General features: G+C 42.5%; 1 protein-coding gene across 1 annotated transcript; it reads right to left on the bottom strand.

Moving 5' to 3' along the window:
* Positions 1-414: 414 nt before the first annotated feature.
* On the bottom strand, positions 415-18,015 carry LOC123517923 (neoverrucotoxin subunit beta-like). The gene is made up of 2 exons (XM_045278389.1): positions 17,852-18,015; positions 415-2,335 (listed from the first exon to the last, which is right to left on the bottom strand). Exon 2 carries the CDS (start codon positions 2,290-2,292, stop codon positions 490-492), a length of 1,803 nt encoding a protein of 600 aa, XP_045134324.1. The 5' UTR covers positions 2,293-2,335; positions 17,852-18,015; the 3' UTR covers positions 415-489.
* Positions 18,016-19,846: the final 1,831 nt, after the last annotated feature.

Genomic DNA, 19,846 nt, shown 5'->3' with positions numbered 1-19,846 from the left:
GCATTTTGAGAAACCCGCCACGTACCCCAAAAATTTCTCTCACGTACTCCTGGGGGTACGCGTACCCCAGGTTGAGAACCCCTGGTCTAAAGGAAGACGAATTAACGTGTTCGGGTCTACGGCACGTTACAGAGGAGATGACGATATTAATGTGTACTCTGTGATAGCTTGCTATGGACTGCGCAATGGTGAGGGCACGGCATGAGGCAGTGACCTCACCCGCTGACCTCACCGCTGGCCCAGGAGTTCCCTATTTGTGGGACAGGACTCAGCACTTCTATATATATATATATATATATATATATATATATATATATATATATATATATATATATATATATATATATATATATATATATATATATATATATATATATATATATATATATACAGTATAATCTTTTATCCAGAGCAGTGAATTTACCAATTCCAAATTCTCACATCCGGGTTTCGGATTTGTATTTTCTAGGGTTTTGAAAGATAGACCCTTCACAAGTTTAGCATAAATTGAAAGCTTGGTCCCTTCCCAGCCTCACACATGGCAAACACCTCTACCTTAATTAATAACGGGAAAATTGCAAAAATGGTATGCTCTCTTCCAATGATAGCTGCAGTCTCATCACGGCCTGCTATGAATTCTATAGTGTTGTTAGGGCCATAGCATATGACAACATAGGAAGTGATGTTTGAAGCACCGTGCTTTGGTGGATTCCACGTGATGGTGACATCCTTTGTCCTTATTGTAGTTATCATGCTTGGTGGTGATGGCAGTTCATAGTTGTCACTGATCAGATCTTGATTTTTGTAGAAATTAACCTGAGCATGAATTGTATTATCATTTTCAGAAAATTCTTGTGTCACTATAAAAGAGGTCTTCATAGAGTACTTATTAATTCTATAAAATTTTCTAAATTCATCAACAATCTCTTGAGTGGGTCTACTATTTTTTTGTTGTGTTGTGACTGAGCCAGGTACTTTTTGACAACTGCTTGAGAATTGTTGTCCAAGACAAAACTGCCTCATCATCTCAATCTTGGATTTATGCGATGGTAAAGAAATAACCAAACATAAGGTATGAGTCTTATTAATCCCCATATTCACAGACTCTAAGTCACCCTTTCTTGTGGCAAACTTAATATCCGGCATGGCTGATACACAGTTGTTGAGAAAATGTGCTTGAATTCTCTTACCTGAGAGCAATGAGCTGAGACTCTCAAAACTGGCTGGTGATTTGTTTGTCTCATGAACGAGGTCCACCAGGCTTCTCTTTTCTTCCTTACCACTTCTGATTTCAGGCAACATCACACCCATTTTCTCTTGTATTTTACTTTTGCAACTCCTCATTAATCTTTCAATATCCTGCAATTGTTCCCTAAAGTAAGGGAATGTTTTTGCCGCAACAGACTGCAAAATGTCTCTGCATTCAACTCTTAATTCATCCATTTTTTCAAACAAAGTTTCTATTTCAGTAATCAATCCTGTGCTAATCTCTCTAACTAGTCTTGGAGCTTTTTCATCGATTAGAATAAGTGGATAGAGCTGGACTTGAACAGGAACAGCATTTTCACCGTTTGTTCCCAGAAGCTTAGGAAACTCTTGGTAAAGCTTCACTGCTTCTAAATAACATGAAGGATTTTTGGGTAAATTAAAATCTCCAGTATAGCTACATTCAAACATTTCACTTTCTTTCTTCTCATTTTCAGTCATATTCAGCAGGATATCTTCTTTTACACCTAATATAGGAATTTTTCCAATTATGGCTTTAACGTTACCTTCTATTTGTGTACCAAACTCTGATAAAGAATATTTTCTCTTGAAGGTTAGAAATGTTTGCGCCCCGTACACAATACTGATGACCACATGTGTCGCTATGCCTTGATCAATAACATATGGATGCTGAAGTCTGTCGCAGCCCAACTGTTCCATTGTCATGCTTTCTTCTCTTGTAGTACAGTTATAGTGCAAAGTTACATTTTTCTCTTGACTGGAACTCTTTTCATTATAAAGGTATTTCCCTGCTCCCTCTAACTGTAGAAGACCGCTCATAAAGCTCAGTTTCAGTGAACCACTCATTGTTAATGCTGAGACTTTGTCATTCAGAGAGTCAAAGCACAACACATCAGAATTACTATGATTTAATGGCTGCACTGTCCTGTTTTCAAGACTGGTTGAATTCCATAATGTTATAGCAGAGATTGGTGAGTCGATTCTGCAATCATACAGCATCCCTAGTCGAAAGCTGCGTCCCAAAGCTGGTATGGTAATCACCCTTCTCTCCAAAGGATTCTCCATCGTGTCCGTCCTGCTGCAGCATTTGCCGAACCAGGAACGTGCTCTGAAATCAATATATTTCAATATGAAATAACCATAGTATATCCATGTGCCTGTCAGTCATGTACAGTTGACTCCCTACCTAGTGAAGCAGTCTTCCAAATTATATTTCCATCAAAACTGACTTTTGTCATGCTTTTTCCATGGCAGCTGTCATTGGCCACAGATGAGCTTGCCTTTGGGTCGTATTCTACCTCTCCCTTCACATTCTCTTCCCTTCCCGTGTGTGTGTGTGTGTGTGTGTAATTCACTGTTTGATCTGCTGCAGTCTCTGACGAGACAGCCAGACGTTACCCTACGGAACGAGCTCAGAGCTCATTGTTTCCGATCTTCGGATAGGCCTGAGACCAGGCACACACCACACACCGGGACAACAAGGTCACAACTCCTCGATTTACATCCCGTACCTACTTACTGCTAGGTGAACAGGGGCTACACGTGAAAGGAGACACACCCAAATATCTCCACCTGGCCGGGGAATCGAACCCCGGTCCTCTGGCTTGTGAAGCCAGCGCTCTAACCACTGAACTACCGGGCCGTGTGTGTGTGTGTGTGTGTGTGTGTGTGTGTGTGTGTGTGTGTGTAATTCACTGTTTGATCTGCTGCAGTCTCTGACGAGACAGCCAGACGTTACCCTACGGAACGAGCTCAGAGCTCATTGTTTCCGATCTTCGGATAGGCCTGAGACCAGGCACACACCACACACCGGGACAACAAGGTCACAACTCCTCGATTTACATCCCGTACCTACTCACTGCTAGGTGAACAGGGGCTACACGTGAAAGGAGACACACCCAAATATCTCCACCTGGCCGGGGAATCGAACCCCGGTCATCTGGCTTGTGAAGCCAGCGCTCTTACCACTGAGCTACCGGGCCGTGTGTGTGTGTGTGTGTGTGTGTGTGTGTGTGTGTAAGTCACCACCACGATCGTCTGCTGGTCACCCAGCCAGCCTTTTCCATTACAGAGCGAGCTCAGAGCTCATAGACCGATCTTCGGGTAGGACTGAGATCACAACATACTCCACACACCGGGACAGCGAGGTCACAACCCCTCGAGTTACATCCCGTACCTATTTACTGCTAGGTGAACAGGGGCTACACATTAAGAAGCTTGCCCATTTGCCTCGCAGCTTTCCGGGATTTGAACCCGGACCCTCTCGGTTGTGAGCTGAGCGTGCTAACCACTACACTACACGGTGTGTGTGTGTGTGTGTATGTGTGTGTGTGTGTGTGTGTGTGTGTGTGTGTGTGTGTGTGTGTGTGTGTGTGTGTGTGTGTGTGTGTGTGTGTGTGTGTGTGTGTGTGTGTAATTCACCTCGGTCGCTGCTGGTCACCCAGCCAATCTTCCCCATTACGGAGCGAGCTCAGAGCTCATAGACCGATCTTCGGGTAGGACTGAGACTACAACACACTCCACACACCGGGAAAGCGAGGCCACAACCCCTCGAGTTACATCCCGTACCTATTTACTGCTAGGTGAACACGGGCTACACATTAAGAGGCTTGCCCATTTGCCTCGCCGCTTACCGGGACTCGAACCCGGCCCTCTAGATTGTGAGTCGAGCGTGCTAACCACTACACTACGCGGTGTGTGTGTGTGTGTGTGTGTGTGTGTATGTGTGTGTGTGCTAGCGCGCTCGCGTAGTTAGGTGCATGCAGTTTTGTATACAAAAAGAGAGTTGTGTTTAGAGGGCAGGCTGTAACTGCCCCCTTTCGTTGTGAGTCATAAAGAATATGTATGTTTAGTGAGGAACAGCTGGCTGCTGCTGCTGCTGCTGCTGCTGCTGCTGCTGCTGCTGCTGCTGCTGCTACTACTACTACTACTACTACTACTACTACTACTACTACTACTACTACTACTACTACTAGTACTACTACTACTACTATATGTTACAGTACTATGATTGATAATAATGATGATAATAATAATAATAATAATAATAATAATAATAATAATAATAATAATAATAATAATAATAATAATAATAATTATTATTATTATTATTATTATTATTATTATTGTTATTATTATTATTATTAATAATATTATTATTAATATTATTACTATTAGGTATTATTATTATTATTATTTTTATTACTTGCCACTGCCATGAGTTCTGTGGACGTCCCCTTAGCCTCCTCCATACCAGGTTATCCCTTTCGGAGACAACCTGATGTGCAGCATCGGCCTCTGGGTAGCGTGCCACATAGCCATATATTCGCAGTTGGCGTTGACGGACTATGCTGGTAATCGGCTTTAAATCAGTCTCACCGAGCAATCGCTGATATGACACAAATTTTTGGGGCCGCCGTGGTACAGTGGAACGAACCATGCGTGCTTTGGGGTCCTAGGTGTCTCCAAGCGCACGGGTTCGAATCCTGTCCACGGTCCGAGTGTAGGTTGGGTTTCCTCACTCGGGGCAACGGTTTCCTAGCGGGTGGGCTTTGAGATAGGAGGTACTCCAAAAAGTATCCCCTTTAGCCCATAAATTCCCATAAAAAGCCCACATGGTATAAAAAAAAAAAATCATACCATCGTCACCTCATGATCCTGTGAAGGCATCTGATACCAAAGACATCAATTCGCCTCTTCAGATCGGTGTTCAGCGTCCATGTCAACCATAGAGTAGAACAGGGATCACCAGTGACTTGAAGATCCAAATCTTCGTCCGTCTGCACAGGTACCAACAACGGCAAATACTCTTGTTGAGCAAGTCCATAACCCCATAGGCCAGGCCAATCCGCCATACAACTTCTTGGCTTAATCCAACGTCGTTTCGCACTACACTACCAAGATATGTGAAGTTTTCCGAGATCTTAATATCTTCGCCACACGCATGGACGGATCTTCGTCCGTCTGCACAGGTACCAACAACGGCAAATACTCTTGTTGAGCAAGTCCATAACCCCATAGGCCAGGCCAATCCGCCATACAACTTCTTGGCTTAATCCAACGTCGTTTCGCACTACACTACCAAGATATGTGAAGTTTTCCGAGATCTTAATATCTTCGCCACACGCATGGACGGACTGTACTGTTTCATCAAGTAAGCCTCCAAACACCTGCACCTTGCCAGGAAACCTGGAGTCCCAAGGACTTCACCTCCTTGTGCAGTGCCTCTATAGCCATTACCAGAACTTCCAGTGACTCAACAAAGATTACTGCATCATCAGCAAAAACAAGATCTGTAATATCAGTATTGCCAACAGATGCTCCACAATGACTTTGGTCTACAACTCTGTCTAGTACCCAGTCCATACATGTGTTGAAAATGATGGAGCAAGCACGCATCCCTGCCTCACTCCCGTATTCACAAGGAAGAAGCTAGACACGCCCCCTCCACACTTTACAGCACTCACAGTTCTGAAGTAGAGGCCAGTTGATATACCAAGATTCCTTGCAGGAATCCCACGGAAACACAGAAGATTCCAGAGTGTCTTGATGCACTGAATCAAACGCCTTCTTGAGATCAACATAGGCTGCAAGTAGGGAGCCGGTGGCGTAGTGGATAAGATGGTGAGCGTGGGATAGGGGCAGATGTCCACGTGTAGGTACGAATTCCACCACATACTGCTTTGAAGCTATGCCATTTGTCGAGTGGTTTAAAGTTACCTACATGTCACCAAAATACCCAGGTTCTGGGTGGTTACACTAAAGATGCGCTTGTGTGGTGATATGGACCCTAATATGGGTACCACTACAAATAAAATTGCCTGCGCCACTAATGGGCAGAAGCTGAACAGTGCTTCTCACATATACTCTCAAGTATGCCTACAGGCGCTATAGGCCATAAAATAAAATAAAAAATCCCTTATTGAAACTCACATTGGCGCTCCACCAGTACGCGAAGGGCTAGAATCCGGTCAGTTGTTGACTGTTCAGGTCTCTGGTGTTTCAGCAGGTGACTGCATATAAGTTTACTTCTTACTTCTTACTTCAGCTCCCAGTTAGAGATGGTTCTCTGTCAGTGGGGCCAGCCTCCTCGTCCATTCTCGCCTGTCCTTGTCTTCTAAGTTCTTCTATTTGTGACATGTCATATCTATCCAATGTTTCTTCTACTGCATCTCTCCATCTTTTCCTAGGTCTTCCCCTTGGTCTTTTACCATTTGGTATCCATTCCCATCTTCTTTTGGCAATTCTTCCCTCCTCCATCCACCCAAGATGTCTTAACCACCTCAACTGAGCCGCATCTATTTTTCTCTGCAGTGTGACAACTCCATCTTATCTTATTTGTTTTGTTTCTGACTGTCTCTTTTCGTCTTTCATGTGATTAGTCTTAAAACTCTCATCTCTGCTGCTTGTAGTCTGCTTCTCTCCTTCTTGTCTGTTGTCCATGTTTCGGAACCATACGTCAAAGTTGGAGTCAGAACACTTTCAAATATGATTTTCTTGGCTGTTAGAGGTATATGTACATCTTTGAGTAGTGGGTATAATGCTCCTGTTGTTTTACTACATTGTGTTATTCTTTCAGTTATTTCTTGTTTATTGTTTCCCTTTGATGAAAATATACTTCCAAGGTATTTTACTTCTTTGACATTTTTCACTGTTCTTCCCTGTATATCTACCACAACGTCTCCTTTTTCCCTTCTACTGACTGTCATGATTTCGGTTTTTTCGGCATTCATCATTAAACCTGCATTTGTCAGTACCTCATTCCATCTCAATAGTGCTCTTTCCAGATCTTGTCTGTTATCACTCCATACAGCTATATCATCAGCATAAATCATCGTATCCCCTTCTCCTATTTGTTTATATCCTCTTCTATAACACCTCATTATATCATCCATGCATGCAATAAAGAGAAGAGGTGATATGACACTACCCTGCTTTCCTCCCGATCTTACATTAAACCACTTGTCGTTCTTGTATCCTGTTTTTATATTACATTGACAAGGCGTATAGAGGCTCAATATTGCTTTCTTCAACCGACCTTTTATTTCATACTTCTCTTCCAAACACTGCCATAGTTGTTCTCTTGGTACCGAGTCAAACGCTTTCTGTAGTTCTATAAAGGCTACATAAGCTGGTCTGTTAAATTCCCATGACTTTTCTATGATCATCCTTAACGCAAATATAAAATCCGTAGTGCTTCTATTTCGTCTATACCCATACTGTTCCTCTCCAAGTTTGTTTTCCATGATCTCTCTGGCTCTCTTTTCCAGAATTCTTTCGTAAACTTTTGTGATGTGGTTTATCAGTGAGATCCCTCGATAATCCTGCAGTTTCCTTTCTCTCCTTTTCCTTTGTATATAGGTACTATTATTGTTTTTCCCCATTCTTCTGGAATACTTCCTCTTATCCATATTTTATTCATAACTTCTAAGATTTTCATCTTCAGAAGGTGTCCTCCTTGTTTTATTAGTTCTATTACTAGTCCGTCACAACCTGGAGACTTCCCATTTTTCATTTTTGAGATTGCATCATCCAATTCTTCCTCCGTTATATTATCTTCATTTGCGAGATCTTCTTCTTGGTCATGGTTTAATAGTGGTTCTTCCTGTTCTTCTGGTTTTATATTTAGTAATTCTTCAAAATATGTAGTCCATTTTTCATTTATTTCTTCAAGTCTTGTTTTCTATATGCTTTTTCTTATCCTGAAATACATCTTGTTCTAATTCTCTACCTCTCTCTTCCCACCACCTACTCTTAGCTTCCGCTCTTGCCTTATTCACTTTTCCTCTTGCTTCCACATATTCCTGTCTTGTTTCTATTGCTCTTCTCTTCAACCATACTCTAAGTTAAGTTGGTCTTATCTCGTATCAGTTTCCTCAAGTCTTCAGACCACCATGGGGAGTGTTTTTTTTTTTGGGTGCCGGCCAGATTCCCCCCTGGACAATTGCCCCTCTGACATATTCCCCCCTGAGACAGGCCCCCCTGGACACATTCCCCCCTGGACACGTTCCCCCCTGGATATATTCCCCCCTGGACATTTTCCCCCGTGGACATCAGTTTCGAGTGTCGTGTTTCAGTTCAAAAGGTGTTTCGCGTCTTGGGTGTTCTGTGGTGTAGTAGTTTCGAGTGTCGTGTTTCAGTTCAAACGGTGTTTCGCGTCTTGGGTGTTCTGTGGTGTAGTAGTTTCGAGTGTCGTGTTTCAGTTCAAATGGTGTTTCGCGTCTTGGGTGTTCTGTGGTGTAGTAGTTTCGAGTGTCGTGTTTCAGTTCAAATGGTGTTTCGCGTCTTGGGTGTTCTGTGGTGTAGTAGTTTCGAGTGTCGTGTTTCAGTTCAAATGGTGTTTCGCGTCTTGTTATCGTCACCCTGACACTGATTCTCAGGTTAGTTCCTGCCACAGCCACACAGCCCTCACACGACATGGAAGTACTGAAAACAAGTAGAGGAGGGGACAAGATTTGCTACGAAGGCTACATGTACACTAAGAGAGATACGAAAAAGACATGAATTCGATGGGAGTGTACGCAAAGAAAAAGCAGACCATGCAAGGGTGCAATAACAACAAGCTTGACTCTGGATGATGTGAGAGTAACTGTGACCCACAGTCATGATAATGACAGTTCTAGTGTTGAAGCAGAGAAGTTGCGATGCAATATTCGTGAAAAAGCAAAAGCATCAAGGAAGAGTACTGCTTGCCTACTCGCCACAGCCATTCAAGAAACTCCTGAACATGTGAGACTAGGTCTAGGAAATCAAGAATCAATGAAAAGAAATATCCGACGTCAGAGGCAGGATTCACTTCCAAAGGACCCAGTATCGCTGAGAGAGCTTTACTTTCTTGATGAATGGTCAACAACAGGCGGTGAGCACCCACAACCCTTCCTGATACATGACAGTGACCGCAGTCTTCAAACATAATTCTTGTTTTTGCAGCTGATAATGTTCTACAACACTTAGCTTTGGCTGATAAATGGTACATGGATGGTAATTTTTCTGTAGCTCCCAATATATTCATGCAACTGTATGTTATTCGTGTGCCGTTGGGTAATTCGGCAGTTTCAGCTGTTTATGGCTTGTTACCAAACAAACAACAACGAAGTTATGAAGCAGTTATCAAAGCAACTTTAGACAGATGTGAGGAATTGGGATTCACTCTTGATCCAACTGTTACTGTCACGGACTTCGAGACATCTGCCATGAATGCTGTTCAAGTAACCTTCGGTCACCATATCAGAACGCAGGGCTGCTTCTATCATTTAACCCAGAGTACATGGAGGAAAATTCAAGATCTTGGTGTCGTCCAAAAATACAGAAATGAAGAGGAAATTAAACACTTTGTTGGTATACTCGATGGTCTAGCATTTCTACCCTTAGCTGACGTTGAGGAGGGAATGGCACTCTTGAAAAATGCAACTCCTGAAGGGCTAGAGGAACTAGTTGATTACTTTTGATTCGACTTACGTATCTGGAAGTATTAGTCGTGTACAGCCATCACAGAATAATGTTCTAACATTACGACTCCGGCGCCGTCCACCTCTTTTTCCTCCACAAACATGGAATGTTCACGACGTTACACTGGCAGGAGGGGACCGTATAAACAACATGTGTGAGAGCTGGAATCACGCCTTCTCTCACTTGGTTGGCCACAAACATCCATCTCTGTGGACTCTGATTGATGCATTAAGAAAAGACTATGCTTTAGTGTCTCTTGCTTTGCTACAACAAGAATGTGGTCAACCACCTAAAAAAAACGAGTCAAACGGTCCACAAGACTACATCAAGAACGGCTCTACGAGATATGCATCGCTAGATGAGATGGTCAGAAGACGGTAGTACAAACCTTGAAGGCTATGGGTTACTGCATTCGGCCTTAAATATAAATGATGAATGTGATGAATATTTTTCCCCATATACGTATTGTTCTCATGATTTTATTAGCTTTTTATTATTCAGTAAAACTTAACAAGTGCTGCGGATAGTCTGTTGTCTTTCCTCAGATATATGAATATATTCACAAATAAAAAAAATCTTGTATCGGATAATGAGACTGGAATATCTTGGTAAGAAAATTATTCATTAGGGGAAATTTTCCATGAGGAGGAAATCATCCAGGGAGGACAAAGTCCAGAGGGGGATTTGTCCAGGGGGAATTTGTCCAGGGGGAAATTGTCCAGAGAGGAATAAGTCACTGGCGGAACTGTCTATGGGGAAAAGGTCCAGGGGAAGATGTCCTACACTCGTTTCTTTTTACTGCCCCCTGCCCATTTTGTTCCTAATTCCTGTTCTGCAACTTCCTTAATTATGCTACTCACATCTTGCCACATAATTTTTTCTCTTTGTACGTATCCTTCTAATCTTTCAGTCATCTTTTTCTCGTATTTTTCTTTTGTTTCTGGTTCTTTTAAACCCTCTACTTTTATCACCTTCCATTTTTTGTTATATTGGGACAGTTACTTTTGGTATTTTCACTTCTCCTATAACAAGTCTGTGATCTGAATCCAAATTTACATCTGGAACAACTTTTATGTTTTCTACAACTCTTTTATCCGAAGATATGAAGTAATCAATGACTGATTTTTTTATCAAACTCTCCTGTATTATTGTTCCATCGATATCTAGTGTACATATGTTGTTCTCTGTGTTTGAAAAACCCATTCATAATTTTCAAATAATTTCTTACACAAAAGTATATTAGCTTTTCTCCTTCGTTCTTGTGCGGCTCACCAAATGGTCCAATGATTGTTTCAATTCCTCTTCTTTCATTTCCGACACTATCATTGAAGTCTCCCATCATGATGATTGTCTCTTCATGATTTGTTCTACAATTATCCTCTAACTTATTTAAAAACTCTTCTTTTTCCTCTTCTGTGTGACCTTGTTGTGGTGCATAATCTGAAAAAATGTGAATTTTCTATCTTTTACTTTGATCTTGATTTTCATTAGTCGTTCGTTTATCAATTTCACATCTTGGATGTGGGGCTGATAACTTAGGCCCTACAATCATACCTACTCCATGTATTCTTCTTCTTTTACACATCAAAACATGTCCTTGTCTCAGTTCTCTTCCATTTTCTTCTCTATGTTTGGTTTCTGCCAGGCCTAATATGTCAATTTTTCTATCTTCCATCAAGTCTAAAATCTCTTCTTCCTTATTGAGGTAGGTGGCAATATTTATTTTTCCACATTTTATTTTAATATTTTCCTGATCCTTCTCCTTATGACGTTGCCATTTTCGTCTTCTGTTTGTCCGTCTGTCCGAGGCTGGTCCTTGAGTGTTACAAGCAAATTCTAATCCACTACCGGCTTGCTGGACCTGTCGTAGTTTCACCGCTGTCGTTAGCGTAACCCAGGGAGCTCTACGTGAAAGTGACAGTCGGATTTTGCATATAAGCATCAACAGAAAATGGGCAAGCACCTTGCCTGGTACGCTGAGCAGTCCTTTCCCCTTTCAAATAGGGATGACCAACCCCTTTTTCCTGTCATGAGGAATGGTACCTAAATGTCATACAGCAGTCAAGACAGCATGCAACCCACGGATCATGGCCTCACCTCCTGCTTTGAGCAGCTCCGCACTGAGGTTACAGATTGAGTCTCAGGTCAACCTTCCTCAGTCTCAAGTCAACCTTCCTAGTGGACAGAAGTGTCTCTGATAGTGGCAACGAGTCTCCCTTTAGTGGTGTGTGATCTGTTGGCTTCTATACGTAGTGATGGCTTTCCTTGCTTTCCCTACGGTTTCAGCTGGTGTGTTAGTTCTCCTATCCTCGAGGCCTTCATTATGAAGGTCTCAGAGGTGGAGGCTGAGTTCCATCGAAGGATTTTGGAGGTGCGGGAGGAGTTTCAAGGCCGAATCTCTGACCTGCTGGCTGAGTTCTGTCGAGTGAACTCAGCTACTGAGTTCACTCGACGGTAGGCTTTTCCTACAGTCTCCTTACCAAGTAATGAGACAAAGGGCCAGGAGGAGTGGCGAGTGGTGTCCTCTGGTGCAAAGAGGAGAAAGGTCCTCAGGGTGCCTCAAGTGGAAACAGCAAATTCCTTCTCTGTGTTGGAGGGAGTGGAGGAGGAGAAAGAAAAGGTGGGAGGCGACGAGGTGAGGAGGGTAGAGGAGTCCCTGCCCACAGGTAAGTCCCTGGCCGCAGGTAAGATCCTGGTGATCGGTGACAGCCAGGTGAGACATTTGGACGCAGTGTTTTGTGATAATGACAGGAAGAGGAGGATAAGATTGTGTCTACTTGGGGCTGGTATTCAGCGAGTAAGTGTTCAGCTGGACACGTGTTTGGCGGACGGGACCAAACCCAATGTTTTCCTCAGCGCGGGGTGAAATGACATTTGCAAGGTAAGGAGTGAGGAGCTGTTTAGGAGATTCAAGGAGGCTTTGGCCAAAATTAGGAATAAGGATGCAACCCCTGTGGTATGCGGTGTGTTGCCAAGGAGGGGACTGGGAGGTGAATGGCTGTCCAGGGCTATTGCATTAAATTGCAGGCTTGCAGGTCACTGCAGGAGCAATGGATGGGTGTTCATCGATAACTGGTACCTCTTTTACGGCAAAGACATCTTGTATGCCAGGGATGGAGTGCATTTATCACGCCAAGGTGTTCGGGTTTTGGCTGGAACACTTGAAGGCGAGTTAAATGCACTCCGGCGCTTTTTTCGGTGGACAGGAGAGGGAAGGGGCGTCGGTGATCCATAGGGATGAAAGAATAGTCAAATCTAGAAAAATAACCAGCTTAGTAAATGCGAATAGTTTAAATGTGTATTACATAAACTGTAGGAATATTTTGAATAAAATAGATTTGCTGAGAGGAGCAGCTTGTGTTGAAAATTTTGATATAATTGCATTAACAGAAACCTGGTTAGATATGTCAGAGAAGGTATTTGATCAGGAGGTGAAAATTGATGGTTATACACTTTTTCATAAGGATAGGGAAAACAGAAGAGGGGGACGAGTGGCCTTGTACGTCAAGGACACACTGCAATGTTGCATAAACAGCAGAATTAAGACAGACAGCAAAACAGAGTCTCTATGGGTAGATATTAAGGATGGGTCTCAATCAGTAGTAATGGGTTTAGTGTACAGGCCACCAAATGCTTCAGACCAAATAAACTCTTCCCTATGGGAGGAAATAAATAGAGCAGCCAGGTACAGTAAGGTATGTGTGGTAGGAGATTTTAACTATAGGAATGTTGATTGGAGCTTGATGGTGGGTAACAGGAAGCAGATGAGTTCATTAAGGTCATACAGGATATATTTTTTAAAGCAAGTCATTTTAGAACCCACACGGGAAATAATATTCTAGATTTAATTCTGACAAACAGGGAGGAGGCAGTTACGCAGGTGGAAGTTGGTGGCCAGCTAGGTAACAGCGATCACAAAGAAATAAGGTACTATACATTGAAATGGCATGAAACTTTTAGATAAAGAAATAGAAGAATAGTACCTCACTTCAGGAAAGCTAATTTCGAGGGCTTAAGGGGGTATTTACAGGTCGCTTGGCAGGGGCAAGGCAGATATAGTCAGGTAGAAGGAAGGAGGAGCAGAGAAGGGGGGAGGTGTGAAGTCAGGGTGGGACGGAGAGAGAGTGAGGCGGAAGGGGGAGCTGAGTTAGAACATGGAAAGAATCCCGGTCAGCTGAGGGTTGGTGAGATCTATACTGAGTTCCTAAATAAAATACGTGAGAGTCAGATAGCCACCATTCCATATAAAATAATAAAATCACGAAGCAACGACCCTCAGTGGATGACAGACAGATTAAAGCGATGCATAGGGCAAAAAAGGAATATATGTAAGAGGCTAAAGGCAGGAGATGAGGCTTTAAGGCCACTATACCATGAATTAGTAAGAACAGTTAAGAGGTTAACAAGGAAAGCTAAAAGTGAATATGAGTTGAGGGTAGCCAGCCAAGCAAATCCCCAAGGGATTTTTTCAGTTATACAAGACGAAAAGTAGAGAAGAAATAGGTTCCTTAAGGACAACAAATGGGGAAATGGCTAACTTTGCGGAAGAGATTAGTAGAATTATGAACGAGTATTTTTTAACTGTCTTCACCCAGGAGAACACACAGGAAATCCCAGAGCGCGAGCAGATATTTAGGGCAGAGGATAGTGAAAAGCTGACTGATATTCATATATCTAAGGCGATGGTAGAACAGGAGATACATAAACTAAAGAAATTCAAATCACCAGGACCTGATGAAGTATATCCAAGGGTTCTAAAGGAATGCAAGAAGTCGTCAGCGAGCCTCTAGCGGTGGTACTTTTTAGGATGTCACTGGAGTCAGGTGAGGTACCGATAATGTGGAGAGAAGCTAATGTGGTTCCCATATTCAAGAAGAGATCCGAGATAAAACCCTAACGTCTAATTACAGGCCTGTCAGCTTAACTTCAATTGTGGATAAATTAATGGAATCAATAATAGCGAAAAACATTAGGGAACACCTAGACAAACACGGCTTGATAAATCAAATACAACATGGATTTACGAAGGGGAAGTCGTGTCTTACAAACTTGTTGAGCTTTTATAGTAAGGTTTATGAGGTGGTAGATAAGGGTGATAATTATGACATTCTATTCTTGGATTTCAGTAAAGCCTTTGACAAAGTACCTCACCAGAGGCTCTTAAAAAGGTTAAAGCACACGGTATAGAGGTAGAATATTAGGCTGGATTAAAGCGTGGTTAGACGACAGGCGACAAAGGGTAGTAATTAATGGATCTAATTCCGAGTGGGAGAAGTAGTTAGTGGGGTGCCACAGGGCTCAGTTTTAGGGCCATTATTATTTCTAATATATATCAACGACTTGGATAGTGGAATTAATAGTGATATCAGTAAATTTGCGGACGACACAAAGATAGGTAGATTAATTAGGTCCGATTCGGATGCCAAGGCTTTGCAGGCTGACTTGGATAGGATGAAAGAATGGACAGATAGATGGCAAATGCAGTTCAATATTAACAAGTGCAGGGTACTGAGCGTAGGTAGAGATAATCCAAGCAATAGGTACACGATAGATAACGTGGCACTAGGAAGTTCCAAGTATGAGAAAGATTTAGGAGTCATAGTTAGCTCTGATCTCGGTACAAGGAAGCAATGTATTGAGGCCAGAAATAAGGCGAATAGAGTATTAGGTTTCATTTTAGAAGTGTTAAAAGCAGGAGTCCTGAAGTAATACTAAAATTATACTTGGCGCTGGTCAGGCCACATCTTGACTATGCGGTACAATTCTGGTCCCCACAATTCAGGAAGGACATAGCTCTGTTGGAGTCAGTGCAAAGGAGGATGACTAAAAGATACAGGGAATGAGGATATTTCCTATGAAGAGAGACTGAAAAAGCTTAATTTGCATTCCCTAGAGAGACGTAGATTAAGAGGAGACCTGATAGAAGTATTTAAGTGGTATAAGCGTTTTACCAAAGGGGACATGAATGTAGTTCTTAGGATTAGTAGCGGGACAGAACCAGAAATAAGGGTTTAAACTTGAAAAATTCTGGTTTAGGAAAGAAATGGGAAGAAACTGGTTTTCAAACAGAGTGGTTGATGAGTGGAACAGTCTCAGTGGTCAAGTAGTCAGGGCTGAGTCAATAGGGAGCTTTAAAAGAAGGTTAGTTAAGTTCATGGATGAGGAAGATAGATGGATTTAGGTAGCTTAAGCACACAGAGACTACCTCGTATAGGCCTGGCAGCCTCTTGCAGCTTCCCTCTTTTCTTATGTTCTTATGTTCTTATGCCAGCTGCCTTTCCATCCCTCAACTTTGCCACAACCTCTTTGACATCATCAATGGAGGGTGCAGTTTCGTCAATGGGTGGATCAGCAACCAGCATCTGTAACCGTGCAGTTTGGAGCTGTCTCTGGAGGATCGATGTTCATTAGCCTGCCTACTACAATAAAAAAAAACTGTGAGAGCACGACCGAGTTTAAAAGGCCCTTAAAACTTTTCTTTTTCGACTGATTTTTATGCAACGCATTCCTTGGCAGCCTCAAGAGTCTCATGTTTGAAGGTATCCCATATCTCTACCGGGTCCTCAAGGCTGTTGAGCACCTCAAACCAATTGGAGACTGTCACTGCATACTCCTGGGCATATGTCAAGTCCTTCAGTTTCTCAACATGAAACACAGTGTGATCACATCTTGGAGGCTTTATGGACTTGATATGAAGCTTGAGTGCAGGAACAAAAGTCTGTGATCAGTCGCAAAAAGAACTCAGCACCCCAAAAAACCATGCAGTTCTGGAGGATCCTCCAATGAGTACTAACAAAGATATGGTCGATCTCCATCGCTACCCCTCCAGCATTGCTATACTAAGTCCAGGGGTGCAGCACTGGTTTCTGATACGAAGAACCTGCAATTCTCAATCTTCTGGATCTTGCAAGATTCAGGAGGAAGGAATAGTTGTTTTCCTGGTACCAGAAACATGGGAACCAAAATATTCCTCGTAGCCAGCTCTCTCAGTGCCAGTGACAGCATTAAAGTAGCCTAAGACAATAAGTGCATCACGGCAGGGACGCTGGTCCAGTAGAGAGTCGAGTTTGGCGTAGAACATCTCCTTCTCTTCAGTTTCACACATCTCAGTAGGAGCATATACTGCAACAATAGGCATGAAGCTTAGACAAAGTTTCAGCCTTAGTCGCACTATACACTCATGAACCAGAGTAATCTCTCTATCAGACGGCTGCAGTCTGCTGGAGACACTTATGGCAATCCCCTTGACATGGTGACCATTGCTCATGCCGGACTAATAGTAAGTATAACCCTTGCTATTGGTCTTGCCACTGCCAGGCTTCCTTTGTCTCAGAGAGTTCCACCATATCCACCCTCAGCCTACTGAGCTCATCCAATACATGAGGCAATTGTTGATCCTCTGAGAGGCTCTGAGGAGCCCACACGTAGAACCCTCCGGAGGTTTATCCCAGGAATGGTCCGACAGGCAGGTGCAACGTCTGCAATTTTACTGGCACCCCCAAAGCTGAAAATAGGGCGGGGGTATCTTCCCGTCCCTTTCAGGACACAGGATCTTGCAAGCTTTTCCCTGCATCCGTCATATGGGTAGGCAGGCCCCTCTGGTGTCTTGGCACCCGAGGGGTCTGCATGGTCAGACCTCCCAGCAAGACCGGATCGGGGTCGTGGCTACAGGGGCTCGCCCATGCCTTAAGCCTCGACCCCGACCTCTGCCTCCATGCAACTCTGGTAGCAGCTGTGGACTATTTCACAAGGAGGGGGTTGCAAGCCCCACCCAACCAGCTAGATCAGCCATGGGCAGGGACACTGATATCTCTGAGGAAAAAAAATCCTGGCTACCCAAAAAAGAGACAGAAAGGGAGGCAAAGAGACCAAAAACAGAAGGGGACTGAGCTATGGGAGGTAGAGGGCACTTACTCTTCACTTGGATAGAATCCACACATCATGGTATTATTATTATTATCATTATTATTATTATTATTATTATTATTATTATTATTATTATTATTATTATTATTATTATCATCAGCAGCAGCAGCATCATCATCATTATTATTATTATCATCATTATAGAGAGAGAGAGAGAGAGAGAGAGAGAGAGAGAGAGAGAGAGAAAATGAGGGTTGGTGGGGCGGGGAAGAGAAGGCTGGAATGACTCATGGGAAACTTTTTCCTTTACCTGTGGCTTAACACTCAGTGAAATGCAGAGTGTCTTCTGTCTTGTGTTTTCATTACTGAGGCTGATACCAAGTGTAGCAAGATATGTGGCGTATTTCTTTGGCTGTCCTTCGTGGGGGAAACTTAGAGGCACATATTGTTATGTGGTATCGGTCCACTCAGATAAAAGCCTGAAAGAAATATATTTTATATTACTTATTAATTCATATTTTTGTTTCGAGGGGAAAGTATTTTATTTCATTGAACTGCACACAATATACTACAGTTATAATACAAATAGGAATATAATTTCACTCGTAGTAGTGTTGTACTGTACAATTTGCATTTCCCATGAAAAATTTGCATTTTCCACCACAAACAGTACTATATACTGTCCATTATTGCGTCACCAATGAAAATCGGCTAATAGATGTCTCAGATTATGGTATTTTCCTGAAATTCTTCCAGAGTTTGCAACCGATAGCATATTTCGTAAGATACGTTATATTGAGCCTCAGGTTGAAAAAGTCTGTACTCACCCATGTCGTCATCGCTGTCTGAGACGGCACCTAGATGGATATTTATATGCACCATTTGTTTTATGATTGGACATCACGGATTGTCAGCAGATTTAATATAGGTTGCGGGATACTTCCTTCTAAATAGAACAGACTGTAGAGTCCATTGTGACCGGATACGACGTTAATATTTGCATCGGTAACCTGGCTGCCATGCAATGTCGCTGTAGTTTCATGACTGAAATGAACACATCGCGTAGTGCGTACAGCATTACACATACACGGACACTCAGTCGTCACATGGTCACATTTCCCGCCCATTAAAGCTTAGCATCTATCAAAAAACATATTAGGTATTATTGTTTATGGCATAAATGGCCAAAATATTTAATTTGCCTTGATTGTGATACGTCCGGCAGCGCTGCTTTCATACTTCCTTCGTGGCGAATCATCATGGTCCAAGTATCGATTTGACAGCAGATTATTATCATTGCTGCTACTACTAATGCTACTAATACTACTAATACTAATACTACCCGCCACACCACTTGCACTGATTCCGAGATCGCCGGGAAGGCGATTTTTTTCCTGCCATAGCTTCGATGACTCATGCGCCCTTAGGACCAGTGTGCCACTCCCTGGAATTTTTCGCAAGATCTTGGCTTTTGCTTAGATATGAAATAGAAAAAAATTGAATCTTGGTATTTTCAGGATAGTGTAAGTTATATGAAATTATTTTCATAGTCTTCGGAAAGTCGTAGCACCTAACTTGTCCTGTAAAAAAGAAAAAAAATGTTAATCGTTATGGACTCAGGTAACTTATTTTGCTGAGATATTTTTCCTTATTGTGAAATCAACAGGATATTGAAAAAAAAAAAAAAAAGAAGAAACGTTTTACGCGTCAGCAATGGACACGAGATGTACATGACCTGTACATAGCGTCACTCGGACGCCGTTCGAGAATCGACTGTTCTCCACTCAGTATGCTTTGCACCCTCAGCGCTTGAGAACTCGTGTTGCTCCCGGATAATATAAGTTCCCCTTCACTCTAATGAGTGGCTCAGGTGAGGAGGGGTGTAGCGGAAGCCTTCCACTTCATTAATCAGGGAAGTCAAATCACGACACTGTTATAAAAGACACAAGGAGCAAGAAAAAAAATGAAGAGAGACATAGTAACTACATCAAGGTAAAGGCAATGATGAATTGGAGGAAGACCCAATGCCAGAGGTGTATGTCTTCCTTCGATAAACCGTTGCAATCAACTAGTATGTTGTAGTCACTACATGATTTTTTCATTAGTGTATAACTTAATTTCATTCAAACATTCTAGCTAGTAACCATGTAAAAAATCTTGGCGTTTCTTTGATTTTTTTTTTTTTTTTTTTTTGCACCACCTTGGAAATTTTTACAATTTGTGAGTGGCAACACTGCTTAGCGGTCCCGCCTTTGTACTCTGGTCGAGGCCCACACCTTTCTCGAGCGCACCTTTTCTGACCGCA

This window comes from Portunus trituberculatus, chromosome 43, assembly GCF_017591435.1.
Source record: "Portunus trituberculatus isolate SZX2019 chromosome 43, ASM1759143v1, whole genome shotgun sequence".
NCBI lineage: Eukaryota > Metazoa > Arthropoda > Malacostraca > Decapoda > Portunidae > Portunus > Portunus trituberculatus.
This window is presented reverse-complemented; position numbering and strand designations above follow the sequence as displayed.

Bases quoted from the DNA above. Each gene is read 5' to 3' on its own strand.
- LOC123517923 (XM_045278389.1), bottom strand. From the start codon at position 2,292: ATGGAGAATCCTTTGGAGAGAAGGGTGATTACCATACCAGCTTTGGGA.